Below are 16,601 nucleotides of genomic sequence, written 5' to 3' on the forward strand. Positions count from 1 at the left end.
CTATGTGAAGACTATATATCGTATATATAGACGTATTTGATTTCAAACTCTCGTCCAATATTTTTTAGTGTAGTGAGCTTCAAATAGTATATTAAATTTACATAATTATATTTTATATCATACTAATTTTTATTTGTATATTTTGTGAAAGTTTTCAATAAAGCAATATTGATATGTTTTTCACTTTCCTAGAATTGTATAATAATTGATCGGTTGGCTGCAGATAACCTTCCATCGACCTCAATTACTGATTCTTCCCTGTTTTGCTACTACATTCATCGTAAGAAACCCTAAGATAGATAAAATAGATAAAATACACATTAATCCATTGCGTCTAATTTAGATAATTTAATAGATATTAAATCGTTTCCAATGAACAGTATGATGAACTAATAAAGTCAAAAAGTATTTCCATAAAAACATGTTTCTTCTGGACGCCAAAGGCGGGGATTTAAAAAAAAGTTTAATGGTTTCCTTTTCCCAAGGGTTTTCAAAACTTCTGCATTGAGGATTATGAGAAATGTTCAGTTTTCTGTTCTAAGTACCAATGACCACAGAGAACTGTAGTAAGCCTTACAGATTTTGCACGATCCCGCTTAATAAATTTCATTAGTTATTGGCAAGCAGAAGAAAGTAGGTAGAGGTAATGGGTTCTTTTAATAGTTTCTAGATCAACATTAACCGATACCCTTGGGATACATAAAGGAAAACACCAAGGCGGGCTAAACCGTTAGATTTGTCATGTTCTTCAATGATCAGGAATCAGGAATCCAGACAAGAGTGATGTTAGCTAGCCGGTTTAGTACGTCCATTGCGTCTCTATGTTCTTTCACTTTGTGATTTTGTAATGCAATTTGAGTTTTGATTTCAGCCTGGGTATCAATAAAAATGGCAACATTACATTTGTTTTTCATGTGACTCGCAATTAGCTAATATGCTTACCTAATCGCTAAAACTTTAACCTGTGATTCCATTAGATAGCCTAAGGAAATAGTATATAACTTAAAATTCCGCGAAAATACTTGCTCGTATCCCCCCATCTCGCTACGCGCGTCATACGTAAATATTGAAGTACTGTGCTTTGGTTGAAAGTTTCTTCTTTTCCATTCATATAGAAAAATCATATACAGTACATATAATAATTACTTAATAGTACTTAACAAGATTCAAGTAATTTAGAATTGTAGGGTGTTATATAAGCACGGCTCATATTAGAGTAATGATTGCGCTAATGTTTAAGATAGTTCTTTTCTTTTATGTGTGATTGACTGCAAAAGTGTAACTTGTTTGGCAGTAAGAGGGAGAAAGTTTGAGAAAAGTGTCCATAAGGTAAAGTTATTAGCAACGGTAATAACTCTGTGTTGCTGTGAGCTTCAGAGCTAATGGTCACATATTGCTATTATTGACTTGCAGTTCAAATATATGATAATCAACATAGAAATTTTTTAATTTATTTGCATTGAATATAATTATTACCATCCAAATCATTCTAAATATTCAAATCATACTTGTCCCAAAAATTTTTTTCAAGTACTTTATTAATTCAAATATTAAAGTAATAAAAAGTAATGTGTTAGTCTGCTGATGTTATTTGAAATGTCCGATATTTTTCCTTCTTAGTTTTCAGGATTCCTTTCTAAGTCGCTAGATACAATGGATCTAAGTTTGCTTTAACTTCGGGTATCAATTTCAATTTTATTTTTCATTTATTAAATTCATTTTTTTGAGCAGCCTAAAAATATGTTATATAAATTTTAATTGTGCAATATAATTTATATCAGAGAAAGCAAACTCTATGGAATCGTTCAAGTCTAGCATACATAGCACACATTTTTGCCCTTTCAGGCTTACTCAACCTCTATATAACTCGAAAACATATGTATATGCACATATGACTATATGTATTTTGTAACATAGCCTGTTATCTAAGGCCCTTTACAGTATTTTTTTGTCTCTGGTACAAAATTCAAAAGTGAGTCTAAGGTGAATCTATCTAAGGCCCTTTACAGTATTTTTTTATGTGTCTCTGGTACAAAATTCAAAAGCTAATACTCTGAAGGCATGAGCTCGAGCCACAGATATGTTTATGGGCCCATGATGTTGACGGAACTTTAGTCAGTTGATATCAATTATTTACTGGGCTCTGATGAAATGTAATGATTATCGATACACAACTCTAGTAAATATATTACGTTCAATATTTTAGTCAAGGTAAAAAAAAAAAAATTCAGTCTAACAATAATACGGGTATAATATGAAGTTTCGTATATAATTTTATACCGAACAAAGTTCAGGTACACCCGTATTATCTGCGATATTTATTTTAGGATTTAAATAAATGGATACATATTACTGCTATCAAAAAAATGGTAAGATATGATATTATCCTGTGCTTTGGACTGCTTAGAAACACAAAAGTTACGTTAAGAAGTTGAACAATTCCGATCTGTTGGGTAACCAACATAACTGTGGCGAAAATAATATAGATCCAACTTAGACCAGAATGTTTTCATCGTTTAATAATTTATTCATAAAATTTCTAAGAGGGCTTTGAAGTTCAAATAATAATGACATTTTAATTAAATGGAAATTTTAATCTTTTATCTAATTTTTATATATTTTTTTGGGTTTAATTTTTTTTTGGCAATAGCTTAAAATTTCAGTAAAAAAATTAAAAAATGAAGTAATTTGTGTTTTGGTATTTCCCTGAAATGAGTAAGTAACATATAAATGAAGGACTTTCATCCATTTAAATGTTTTCAGATATTTATTGTTAAATAAGCTATCATAAGGCTGTGTTACTGAAAATCAGATATATAAAGCCAAATAGATATAAAATTTCATTTAAGTAATGAAATAAAAGTGTGATAATCATTTACATCTGGAATGCAGCCTACTTTTGTCATTATTTAATTACATACCTAAGCCAATTCTTTGGATTATTACTTCTAGTTGGACTTATTAGTAATTTTGCTTCAATAAAAACCTTAACAAAATCACTGAAATCATATAAAATTTTCTGGAAACATTTGTTAAGCAGGGACGTAATCAGATATTAACTTTGCAAGTGGGTTGCAGGTTTAACACGTAATAATTATAAAAATAATCTCCAAGATATGCAAATATATGGAAAATTCAATCTGTTTCGATTAATAATTTAAAAAATATTATAGTTGTTGATTAATTAACTAAAAGAAAAGTTTTATTTTACTGTGATACCTGTGTACATATAGTTTATCGGTTTATTTGGAGAATGGGTTTGAGATCCCTTTTACTCACTTATCACCAAGCACTTTTATGGAAGAGAGTATAAGTTTTTAAAAATGGACATAAATGTTCTGAAAGCTTCTACGTAATTTCGATATTAATTCTGTGTTCAGATTTCATATTTAGCAACAAAAAATATGCAGTATATCCTACAATGTAACTATTTGAACCAATTTTGTGAAGGTTTGAGAAAAATTTAGAAAAGCGAGTATGATTTTTTTTGAAAAATTTGCACTAAGCATTAAAAACCCGCACATAAAATTGTCTACAACCGAGAAAAATATACATGAGAACATCTTTTTAAATTCACAGGAATTTTAGTGTTATGAAGATTTGATATTCAGCAAGTTTGTGAATGACCTTATCAGTATAGATGCAAAGATTTCCTATAAGGATTTTCTTGACTTTCTATTTCATGCATAAAAGATGAGTTAATAATATTCAAATCAAGAAGTAAATGATGAAAAATTGACGAAATTGCATGTAGAATCTGTTCAAATTTTTGTAATATTCACAAAACGTCCTCCTGCAGATCAACGTAGTTTAGATCGAAATTTTATAGCATTAACCCATTTGGAACTTTGATATATGATCGTACGATTAACTAATTTTAATTGTTAAATATATAACCAAAAAAAGTGCATTCAACGTCTTTTTAACATATTAATAAAACCTCATTTTCGTCTGAGATAGTAATAGTTTCTATATCTATTTGCTTTTCAGAAAGGCAAAAGAACGGATTGCTTCGAAACTTTACTGTGGTATTAACTACAAATTGCTATAAGATCGGCCTAAAACAAATTGTAATCAAACGTAAACAAATTTTTACCTTATTTAGTTTTATATATAAATATTTTTTATATATATATACATATATTTATAGTTATACATATCCCGGTAAACGATCAAATATATTTTAAACTAAAATCCATGCTATGCATATAATAAAAGGAACTAACTATATATATAATTATATATTATATACTGACTACGTAATATATGTACACAAGGCGGTCACTTTATTCTAATTTCCTCTATATATATATGAAAAATATAGGAATTATCAGCTAAATGTGCTGAGAATGCTGCTTTTAATATATTCGATTAACTTTAAAAAAAATGGAATCAGAATTAGGAATATTTATTCATACCTTTTTTTGTATTACAGTTTTCAGGAAAATAAACGAATAAATATACACTTGTGCTGAATCCTCAAAAAAATGCACAATTTATACAACTTAAATCAATATATTTTTAACTGGTATGTTTTTCAAAATAATATTTTATTTTATTATTAATCTATATTTTTAGATCAATCACGGAAGTTAAAATTTCAACATGCAGAAGGTAAATATAATTATTGTTTAAATTCTTAACAACATATTTCTTTAATCATATTATAAAAAAAAAAAATTATATTATTGGAGATTTTCCATCTTCTAATTAAGTGGAGATATAGATTATCAAAGATAATGTCCCAAGAAGACATATAAATTTAGGCAATAACTTTAATTTATTTTACTTACTTACGTACTGCATCCTTTACTCCTGCTGAAGCATTGTGATTCATACCATAATGAAATGCTCACCGATACGATTTCTGTTTAATAAATTGTGTTCGAAGCTGTTTTTGTGACATCATTCCACGTCTATCCGATCTTATTTGACATTATTAATGGTTCCACGCCATGTATGAAATAGTGCAGATTTAATTTTTGAGTTGAAGAGATGCTACTTTGTTCTCTGTTTCTCAGATTCCTATTCACAATTATAGTTCATCAAATCGTTTCAATGAAGGTTTAAGAGATTTAATGGGCGCGGAGGGCCAAATTCCAATTTTAATTTTAATATTTTTTTCAAAAAAATATGAATATCTATTTACAAAGCTATTTATTTTTGCAATTGTTTTCATTTGAAGAAATAATCACCCAATTTTAGTTTCCTGTTAATAATTTTTTATATTCTCTGAAAAGAGTCAATTAATATATTGAAACCGATAAAACTAATACTTAATTAGTTTGGATTAAATGTTAAAATAGACTTGAATGAGAAAATTAAAAGACATTAACAAAAAGTTTAAGTTCTGGAATGCAAAATGATTATGTATAAGTTTCCAATATCTTATGAAGAGAGCACATAAAATTTTGTAATTTAGATAACAAACACTAAAATTTAATGTACAATGGGGGTTAAGTTGAACTACATTGCAAATCTGACTCTTCTTACTGACGGCCTTTGTGTTGCCTCTAACGGTATTCTAACTATTTAATAAGTGATATATTATTTAGTATCTCTTTAGCATGTAATTAGGTAAAGCTATGGTATAGAATCTAACTATAAGATGAAGTAATAGAGTGTATAGTAGTATACGAAATCTCTAGAGTACCATCAAGAGGAATCTATGTACAATAAAGTAAATATATATAGTTTACTTAGTTTCCAATTCACAATAGTTCCCAATTAGATTTGCGATTTGTTTCAAAGCTAATATAGTAGTAATTAGACTAAATTGGGAAAAATTTTAAAAATGTCAAATAAATAGCTTTCGTCCATATCTAGAGCTTGATAAGTGACTTTAGAGGTCACTTTATCCGATTGTTCTAAAACTATATATTTATTAGATTCTTGTGCTTGAGCTCAAAATTTTGTTAAAACTAATCAAATAAATAAATAAAAAATATTTTTGTTTAAAAATACGAAGAAATATAGAATATATATAATTATGGGAAAAACTAGTAGGATAATACGAGTAAATACTAACAATATAGATCGATATAGGTAATTCCGGATTTATTTACCTCATAAAATAAAATCACGATATTGCACTTGTTATTCAAAACAGATCCTGACATCTTACGAATGTTTAAAAAATTAATATGTTTATCGTTTGTTTTTGAATTGTTTTAAGATTAGTTCAAAATTTGCAAATATATCTAAAACACCACTAAAAAATAATATATATATTATGTAATATGAAAAATTATTCATTTTAAATATAGTTATATATATATTTCGGGTAGTAATATATTTATATAGTTATGTAGTATATATTGAATTAAAATATAAACAAATAAAATTAAATATAATTTTAATAACTTATATATATAGTTATGTAGTATATATTGAATTAAAATATAAACAAATAAAATTAAATGTAATTTGTATTATATATAGGCAAAAATTTGTCCAGACGAGGGGGACCCCTATGTTGTGGTATGTAAGCGGCCACACCTCTTCAGGCATATTTCATTTTAATTTTGTAATTTGTATATTTTCAGCATTGTCCTGCACATTGTCCAAAATTAAAAGATCCAACAAAGGTATGTCAGAACAGTTATTATACAGGAAAATATTTTATTTTTGAGTATATCTAAATGTATTTATAATTAAAATTATGATCCACACACACATAATGTCATGAGCTCTATTATAATTATATAATATACATATTATAATATACATATTTATTCGTGCTATAAATATATATAATACATAACATATTAAGGAACATTTTTTTTTGTGCATAATACGTTGGGTTAAGTTAAAATGTTTATATAAGGATTAAAGAAATTGTTTTTTATTTTTATGAAAAGAATAGATGTTTACTTTATAATAAATATATAGTAGTAGTAGAAATTTTTTTATTAAAACCTATAGTCCTTCTCGGTCAGTCTTCAGTTTGATTTATAGTATTATAGATATGAAGTATATTTTAAATATATATAATTTTGCCGTTAGATTTCTGTTTATTTTTCCAAATTACAACAATTCCTCCATTGAGAATCACGCTGTCATCTCCAGTTCACAAAAACTTTATGACTTCTTTATTATTTAGTCAATTTTCTTCTTGAGATTGATTACAACAGAATTACTAAACAAAAATCATCAAGCAGATGCATACTACATTTCCATTGAATGAATTTTCAAATAATGTTCTACAAATTTTCTTATATAATATTTTTGATTTCGATTAATATTAATATTAATTTCGATTAATATTTTTTTTGAAGCAAATTTTTTTTGCAACAGTAACCATATGCATTTGGGAAGTAAGTTGTGACCCTTCGAAAAGACCAATTAAGCATTACACTCAATATTTTTATTTCAAATAAATAAATAAACAAATATATTTCAAGTTTCTATCCTTTATGGATAGAAATATGATATGGCCATTTGAAAATGTGTCTATAATGCCAATTCTCAAAACCTCATGGACCCATATCTCATAGGAAAACAATTACAAAATTTTTTCCCAAGATACGGGTCTTCTTATTTTATGAAGAAAGCTCATAAAAAAAATTTAACCAAATCGGTGTCCAATTTGTAAAATAATGACCCATGTGCATAATACCATAAACTACTTAGAATCAAGTTTGTCACACACCGCGTCCATATATTTCAAGGTTTATTAGTGCATCTAATGTTGTACCCCGTACAGCACACGAATTAAAAAGAGCTTATGGAATTATGTAGGAATATTGTGCAAATATCACTACGTAAAACATTATAGGAGTGTTTAGGAATATTTTTGATTAATAAATTACACGTATTATATTTTTATATATATAACTATATGTTTTGCTATATGTTATGCGTATTAATATATAATTAATAAATTTCTTTTTCAGCGAGCTTGTGGAGGAGTTGATTCTGTAAGTATTATTTTTCAGAAATTTACATTAAAAATGATTTGGTACATATTTATTAAATTCAATTAAAAATATAAAACCAGACCAAAAACATTTTAATATAAAATAGATAGCAGTTAGGCCCTAAATAATTTTTCTTATAAGTATAATCTAGGTATTTGTCCTGATGCCGGCAATCCTTCTGTAGTGGTATGTATATGGGCCTAGCCTATTTAAACAGATTTGGATTTAACTTTCTAATGTATAAATTTTCAGCATTGTCCAGCGCGTTGCCCATCATTAAGAGCGGCTGCAAATGTATGTAACATTTCTCATGCTATTAGTATAATTATTTTTTGAGATAAAATGTTTTTGAAAAGCTAACAAATAAGCCATAGCATTGGCGTCATGATATAACCTTATCCTTCTTAAGAATTTATAGGTTTTTAAGTAACCATTTTGGCAGGCAATAACAGCTTATATGTTAATATATTGGATCATTCAGCACATCGCCGTCAACTTTATACGTGCTTCCTTTTTCTGCTTCAAATTAGCTCTGATTTTCTACACTTTAACATATACGTCTACATGTTGATTACACATTCTGTTAAAAAAAATTAAACAACATTAAAAACATTACGCATTCATATCCTATAATAAAATAGTAATAGTATTTTTTTTATTTTTTATTTTAGTTCAAAAACAATATATTTCAATTTTAAAATTAAACATACTCGTTTATTGTATAAATAAATAAATTACAAAACATTTACTTATAAAAATAGTATTAAATATTGAACCAAAGGCATAGCTTAAATGTCGTCTTCCAAATAAGCTATGTAACATATATAAATTTTATTTTTAAGATATACAAAAAAAATATTTGAATAATAAATTATTTCTACTATTCAAATAAAGTATTCATATTCATTTTTTACTATGCCAAATGAATTAGTATATTGCCAAACGATTTACAGTCACATAAGTTCTTCTTTTAGGCCACATCTCTGTGCGGATCAAGTAATCGTTCAAGGCCCGTAAGTTTTAATATTGTATATATTTTATATCAATTAAGTAAATAATTATTTATAAATAATTAGAAACAGTGAATCAAAATCAAAAAACTGCATTATAAAAATGTTATTAAAAATTCTGATTGTTTTTAATTGAAAATAATTGTAATATTTCTTCAACAAATGTTTTAAGTAAACATAAGTTCATTGAAATATGAATTAGACAAGATATTGTTTGCCTAATATAAAATATAATTATGTTCATATCTGTAATAAATAAACTATACATTAACTGAAATATTAAAAGCTTCAAGCAATTGAAGAAACTTCAAATTTATAAAGTTCTTAATACTAACATAAAATAATATAATAATGCGGCGAAATAATGCGGTACGTAATTCAAAATAATATACGGATCGTTCTACTAAATAATGTAAAATTTGATGCTTAAAGTTATATCGAAACCTTATTTTTTGCGACTATTATAAAAATATAATTTTATTTTAAGATTACTCCAAGTGTATGTCGAGATGCAGGTCCCCCAAGAGAAGTACGTAAACTAAATTACATGTTATTATATTATATTATATTATATTATATTATATTATATTATATTATATTATATTATATTATATTATATTAATAATATAATGTTATCTATTATTAAAATATTATATATTATATTATATATTATTATAATATTATATATTATATTATATATTATTATAATATTATATATTATATTATATATTATTATAATATTATATATTATATTATATATTATTATAATATTATATATTATATTATATATTATTATAATATTATATATTATATTATATATTATTATAATATTATATATTATATTATATATTATTATAATATTATATATTATATTATATATTATTATAATATTATATATTATATTATATTATATTATATTATATTATATTATATTATATTATATTATATTATATTATATTATATTATATTATACTAATCAAAATTTTCTTGCAGATAAATCTTAGAAGAAGCCCCACTGGATATCCTGTAAGTGATCAGTTATATTTACTAAGTATAAAGTCGCGTTCTTTAATATATGACAACAACACTCTATAATTTGTAATATATTGTTCATATATTATAATTATGTTTTTCGAAGTTATATGAATGCATGTTGTAAAGAAATTGTGCAATATGAAGTAAAGTTGCTCATAGACTTTAAAACTCTTATTTTGTTTCAGTCGTAGAATTATTAAAAGCATAAAATTATTAAAAGCATATTATAAATTTTTGGTGTAGTAATGTTAGCTGGGGCATTTTCTGGCCAAATCTAGTTGCATTGTTTAAACTTTAATATTTAATTATTAAATGTAATATTAATACTATTATGTTATAATAAAATATACATAGGACCTATTACATAATTATGTTAAGTTACATCCTATTGACCAATTTTCTGTCTTGTGGTTAGGTTGTATCATTTCTTCTATTGAACTCTTATATGTTATAGTATTTTATTATTATATATTATTATTATTATTTATGTAACTTTGTAGAAAATAAATATTGATAAATTTTGTTTATGCAAAATTAATTAAAATATATAGCTATTGAAATTATTTCTGTCAAATAATTACTATTTTTCTAGAATCTGTATTCAGGCGGAGCCGGTGGAGGTTCAATTCCTGTAAGTATTATAGGCAATTTTGAAATAAAATAGTGGAAACGTATGTATATAACTCATATTATGTATAAATTTGTAAAATATTTATAGAAAATTCAATTACAAGACGAATACGGAAGAATTGTGAGTAGAAAACATATGTTTCATATAAATAATTATGTTTACCGTTAATACATGAAATAAAAAATTTTTAATTTAAGGGCCCATGTCCGGAGGAAGTCAATGAAGTAAATTCATATATAATAAAACTATATTTTGTATTGTAAAGTTTTAATTTTAGTTACCATGTCCACCCAAAAATCGATCATTTCAAGTAAGTTCAATTTTGTAATATTTATTTTTAATTGAACAAGTATAGTAAGTTCATAAAATTTTAATAATTGAATTAAACTTAATATTGTAATATCTATTCCTACTAAGTCACCATGCCCAGCACAAGCTTCGTCAAATTTGGTAAGTTCATTAAATATTTATGCATTAAATTTCAAATGCATAAATATTTAAATTTCAAATGAGGTATTATTAATTTTAATTAAATAAATTTAATTACAGTTACAAGTTCCATCAATTCGAGTAAGTTCATTTAATCTATAATATATATTAAATTGCAATCTTATACCATACATTTTTAAACACAGCCGCCACGTCGCCCACAAAGTTCTTCTCGTCGAGTAAGTCCATTAAATTTTGATAGATCAAGTATCAAATTGAATATTATTAATACAATTTTATAACTTATATTTTACTACAGTCACCACGTCCAATTCAAAGTTCACCGAACGTTGTAAGTTTACGGAACGTTAATATAAAAATGATCAAATTAATAACATTTTTAATTTCAGTCGCCATGTCCAGCACAAGGTTCAACACAAACAGTAAGTTCATGAAAATTGGTTAAATAAATTATTATTAATTTAAATTTCAAAATTTCAATTAAGTAATATAAATAAATCATATGTAAATTAGATAATATGTCATATTAGAATTATTCCCCTGTCCAACCGTTGGTCAACTATTGCCATCTATTCTCAACATATTTTCCATTATATCATGATATATGATCTGATTCTCTTGTATATTATAATACTACAATTATGCTACTATTATGATTAGTGTCTAGTAAACCTTCATTAAATGTATCCGTTCATCTCGTGAGTAAAAGCCAAAGTTCTTCATTTAAGTTGGAATACTCTAAATATTCTATGTTTTATATAATAATCAGATTCAACAATAGTGTGATGAATAAAGTGGTAACTTTTCTAATTTTATCTATTATCTTCTAGTATTTTTTGAATCCTACGACTAACATGGATGTAGTAAAAGTGGTTTATTTTTATTTGTATAGTGGACAAATATTGCATCTACAATTATACAGATCTGTCATAAAATAAAGACTTTGATCGATATTATTATTCCTATATGGATTATATGATATGACTCATAAATTTTTTGCTAATATTATAACAAAATGTTATATTTCCTCCAAGATTAATCTTTGATAGTTAGACATAATGCTAAAGTATTCTTAGTATACCCTAAGATACTTCTCTACATATAGAACTTTAAGTATTTGTAACGAAGAAATGCTAAAAATTTGAATAACTTAAAAATGTTTATAAATTATAAAAAATAAATAATTTACTTTCTGTTCATAAATAAATAAATAATAAATTTTTATTTCTTGTTTTTAGGGCACACAATTTAGTTTTGACTGTACAGCTGTTATTGTAAGTATCTCACCAATTAGATTCGTTTGAACTTCACTAAATTTTGATTATTTAGTGTTTGTAGGTCTAAGTGAACAAAATTATTGGAATAATAGAACAATTGTGTTTTTGGAAGTTACTTATTATTTCTCATTGTCGACGTTTCGATGTTTTTCTGACTTCGGTCAATATTGCATCAACCATTGAAAGGAGTGCCCAAGAAGATTAAGATCATATGAAAAAAAAAATAACGAGAACAATAAATAGAAAAAAAGAGAATCACAATAAGCTACTGTTTTTTATAGTTTAAAAATATTTAAAAAATTTTTTTATAAATTTTCATAGATATAACACAAAACTAAGTTCATTAAATAACATTTAAATCAAAAAAATTTTGAAATGTCGGCAATAAAAACAATATATCTAAAAATGAAAGACTGTTTTAATATCCCAGATTTTTGTTCACTAAAATCTACAAATACTATATATATATTACTCTATTCAATTATTTAAAAGGAAAAATTACAGTAAAATTTATTTATTTTCAGCACATAGATTCGCCAAATGGAGGAGCCGTAAGTAGTCAATTCAATTTTTTTAATAAGTTTATGGAAGGTTGCGAGCTAAATGTGCTTTATTTATTACTTAGATTACTTTATTACCTAGAGCTAGAAAAGCTCTAGGAAAATACTTTACACATACTTTGTGGATGTATCGTGTTTATTATCATACTTTATGACTCATACTATAACTATTAGGGTATAGGCTCGGCTGAGTTTTGTGCTATTTTGTCCAGAAAAGATTTTTTTCTCTCATTAAATGTGTTTACTACTTACTTAACATTCAATAAGTACTACTTCATAATCGAAGTTAATTATGTTCTTATATACCCCAAGGTGTTTTCTCACCTCTACTCGAACACCGATGGCCGTGTGTCAGCAAAAATATAACATTACTAACCTTTTTAACTTGATGTGAAAAATAATCAAATTTCTTTCATTCAATTGCTGACCGATAAAATTTTGTTGACTGAATTAATTTTCTTCCCGAAATATGCAGTTATTGGCCGTTGACCTTGCATCACTACAAGAATTTGTTTGCAAGTTAAAAATTAATCTATAACCTACATCAACTATAACGTTTTAAGGTTTTGAAAATTTTCTTATCAATAGCTAGTTCAAGTTTTTAGCAACTGTATAGTTACAGACTCTCCCTCATCGTCCGAAGGCTGATTTTTATTCCCAAAGCTAGAAAGCGAGAAAGTATAGTGTCGGTAAAGACTACAGATCAATCAAATTAATCCCTTAAATGTTCAGAACATTTAAAAGACTGTTCGAGGTGCATGTAATAGTTTTTTTTATTGGAGACTAGCGTACATACAATTGTGATTGTAGAGAAAGATCAACCGAAATATAATTTCATAAAGTTGTCGTTTGATAAAGAAATCGCGTATTGAATTCCAGCCATATGCTCTAGCTGCATTTAGTTTTTAAACTAACATGGTTCTTATAGACGTAAGTCAATACAATACTGTTCACTAAAAAAAAAGCTATCCTGATTTGGGTGTATATGTAATATGCCCGCACGGTCATGAATAAAGTGCTCATTTTTTATATGTCCTCCAAATAATCATTATCAATTTTCGAGAGTTTGTCCAAAAGTATCTTAATTCGATTTTTTTGTGAATTGTTAGTTAAAAACTCCATTAGCACTTGCACATAAATGTAGCAGATGATATATTATGTGAAATAAGTAACTTTATATTATTTACTAGCAATAAATTTAAAGTCCATTCAAAAGTCACATATTTTTTAAGGGTTGCCCAGATGCAGGATATGACTACCAAGCTAATTTTGTAAGTAATGACTACCATTTCAAAACTGCAAGTGTAGAAAAAGAACATGTTGATTAATTAATTTTTTCTTTATAGAATCTAGTAATAGATGTTGATAATAATGAAATGGTGAGTTTATTCCTTTAAATTTGTAAGAGAATAATATAGAATAGAATAATAATAATAGAATAGCATAAGTTCTTATATTATTGCGTAATTTATCACAAAATTCTTATTTGTGACATTTAAATAAATATTTAAATATATGGCATACAATTTTTAAACTAATTTTTCTATTGTTTTTTCTTTTAGTATATAACGTGAAACTTCCTGAGGAGAGAAGCCTTTTGCTTGATTACATTCATCCAATTTACAGTGATGTTATGCAAAACCAACTTAATTAAATAATTATTGTAGTAAATGTACTAAGAAAATTGTAACCCTTTCATAATCAACATTAAAAAAATAATAAAAAAAAGTTAAATTATTTTATTTAAGTTTGATACAACAACAGTCAGTAAAGAATATTTCTTAACTGAAAACTATTTTATGCAATTTTAGTAGGCATAAGATTGAACTGAAATGTATAACTTATCTGAGTACATTATTAGATGTCATGAACTGTACACGATTAGCTACAAAATGAGATGACAATCTCAACATTAATATTTCCAAAAAAAATTTCAGATAAAAATATACTTTCATAATCGTTAAGCCTGTTATCAGCAACATAGATTCATGTTTTGTATATAGACAACCAAACCTCATAAATTTTTTTTTTTAATCGATTAAGAAGAGTGTGCTGATTTATATCAAAGCAGCATGAATTTTCTAATACCTGATTTTTTTAAGTTTAAAAAAAATTAAATGTTCAGTATACATAAACAAGCATATATAAATATTAACAATATTGGTACTTAAAAATTTGTCATAAATTGTGATTTGTTGTTGAATACCGTCCCACTCAAACAATACGAATAATTGAATTGTGGAAAATTAAATAAAAAAACTTCACTATTCTGCACAAAGTAATTTTAATTTAATTGTTAAATTATTTTAATTTAATTTGGTATTTTAATTTGGTGTCCTGATCTTCAGTCACCAATTAGCAGGGGATCCATCATTCTCATGGGCCCATATCCACCTCAATGAGTGCAAACTCATGCCGGCAGTACATCATCAGTTTACTCAACATATTGATCCGGATATATCAAATTTCAAAAAAATAAGGTATTTCATCTCCTGCTCCGCACATTGACATTGTGACCCACGCCATAACACAAACGTTTCTAAGCGCTATCGGCGATGCCTGCACATAGTGGTGGCTAGTCGCCGGTAATGTTTATGTTCAACAAGTCACAAGTTCATAGCCATACAAAAATAAAGTGATGGTATAATCTACTCCCCTTAAAAATACCCTACCTTATTAAATACAGGAATGAAATAAACGAATAAAATAAAATATATATACTTACATACAAGTAAAATAACGAATTAAAAGTAAATAAATAAATAAATAAATAAATAAATAAATAAATAAATAAATAAATATATACATAAAAGATATATGAAATAAGATATATGAATTGAAATATACGAATTCAAATATATTTAGATATAAATAGATATAAACTATTATCAGAATAGACAGATTGTGCTATATAATTAATAGAGTTAAATATTCAAACCAGAGTTGCTATAAATTATTTGATGGTTAGGTTAAATCTTCTATACAGATGCTTTTCTTAAGTAAAAGTATTTTCAATATATTGATGTTAAACAGTTAAACAAGTGCTTGTGGCTTGTGATCTGACGCCACTGTGTCCTTTGTAGAAAAGTACTTAAAATTATTGTAACATACGAACAAACCAGCACTGAGTTCATCTGTTTCTTGAAATAAGGTCTAAAATGATTGAAGTGGTGGAAATAACCTATCAAGATACAGTATCTCAACAACTTCTTCGGTGTTCCAAATCATTTTTTTATTAGCATTGTTAATAATTCAAATAATTAATAATTTAATTAATTAAAATTAATTATCTACTGTTAAAAAAAATTGTTTTAATTAATTAATCAGTTTTATTTAATCTCAAAAAACATCATTTATAATATTTGTAACTTTATTTAGTGCATGAATATTAACTTCTATGAGGTTGTGTCTTCCATTTAATAAGCAGATCAATATTCAATTTATATTCAAGCTACTTAGATTGTTAATACTTAATAAATGCTGTTTACTAGGTGCTATTCGAATTATTTCGTTCATACTTACAAAGTAAGTTTCCAAAGTTATCTGAAAAAGAATAAATAAAAGTTAAACATAGTCTTTAGCTAATTATTTAAATCAAGTCAGAAACTATATATTACATTTGTAGTAATTTTTATCAAGAAGATCTTTTTTAAAATATATATTTAAATAACAAATGCAAACAGCATAACAAATTCTATAGTTTACTAATGTCCTTTACC

At 25.7% G+C, this 16,601-nt stretch overlaps 1 protein-coding gene across 3 annotated transcripts; it reads left to right on the plus strand.

The window, feature by feature from the left end:
- The first annotated feature begins 2,628 nt into the window (after positions 1–2,628).
- On the plus strand, positions 2,629–14,583 carry LOC119672985 (proline-rich transmembrane protein 4-like). Of its 3 annotated transcripts, none has more exons than XM_038084174.1 (25): positions 2,629–2,715; positions 4,436–4,528; positions 4,579–4,614; positions 6,442–6,480; positions 6,546–6,587; positions 7,896–7,919; positions 8,061–8,105; positions 8,172–8,213; positions 8,894–8,932; positions 9,417–9,458; positions 9,923–9,955; positions 10,557–10,595; positions 10,683–10,715; positions 10,793–10,819; positions 10,873–10,905; positions 11,013–11,045; positions 11,145–11,165; positions 11,231–11,263; positions 11,344–11,376; positions 11,435–11,467; positions 12,284–12,319; positions 12,847–12,873; positions 14,115–14,153; positions 14,229–14,261; positions 14,445–14,583. In XM_038084174.1, exons 3-25 carry the CDS (start codon positions 4,606–4,608, stop codon positions 14,454–14,456), a joined length of 747 nt encoding a protein of 248 aa, XP_037940102.1. In that variant the 5' UTR covers positions 2,629–2,715; positions 4,436–4,528; positions 4,579–4,605; the 3' UTR covers positions 14,457–14,583. The 3 variants fall into 3 exon arrangements, with proteins under 3 accessions (XP_037940102.1, XP_037940103.1, XP_037940104.1); XM_038084175.1 differs by having other exon boundaries at positions 14,125–14,153; XM_038084176.1 differs by lacking the exons at positions 8,061–8,105; positions 8,172–8,213.
- The last annotated feature ends 2,018 nt before the right edge of the window (positions 14,584–16,601 follow it).

This window comes from Teleopsis dalmanni, chromosome 1 (assembly GCF_002237135.1).
Source record: "Teleopsis dalmanni isolate 2A chromosome 1, ASM223713v2, whole genome shotgun sequence".
NCBI classification, from domain to species: Eukaryota; Metazoa; Arthropoda; class Insecta; order Diptera; family Diopsidae; genus Teleopsis; species Teleopsis dalmanni.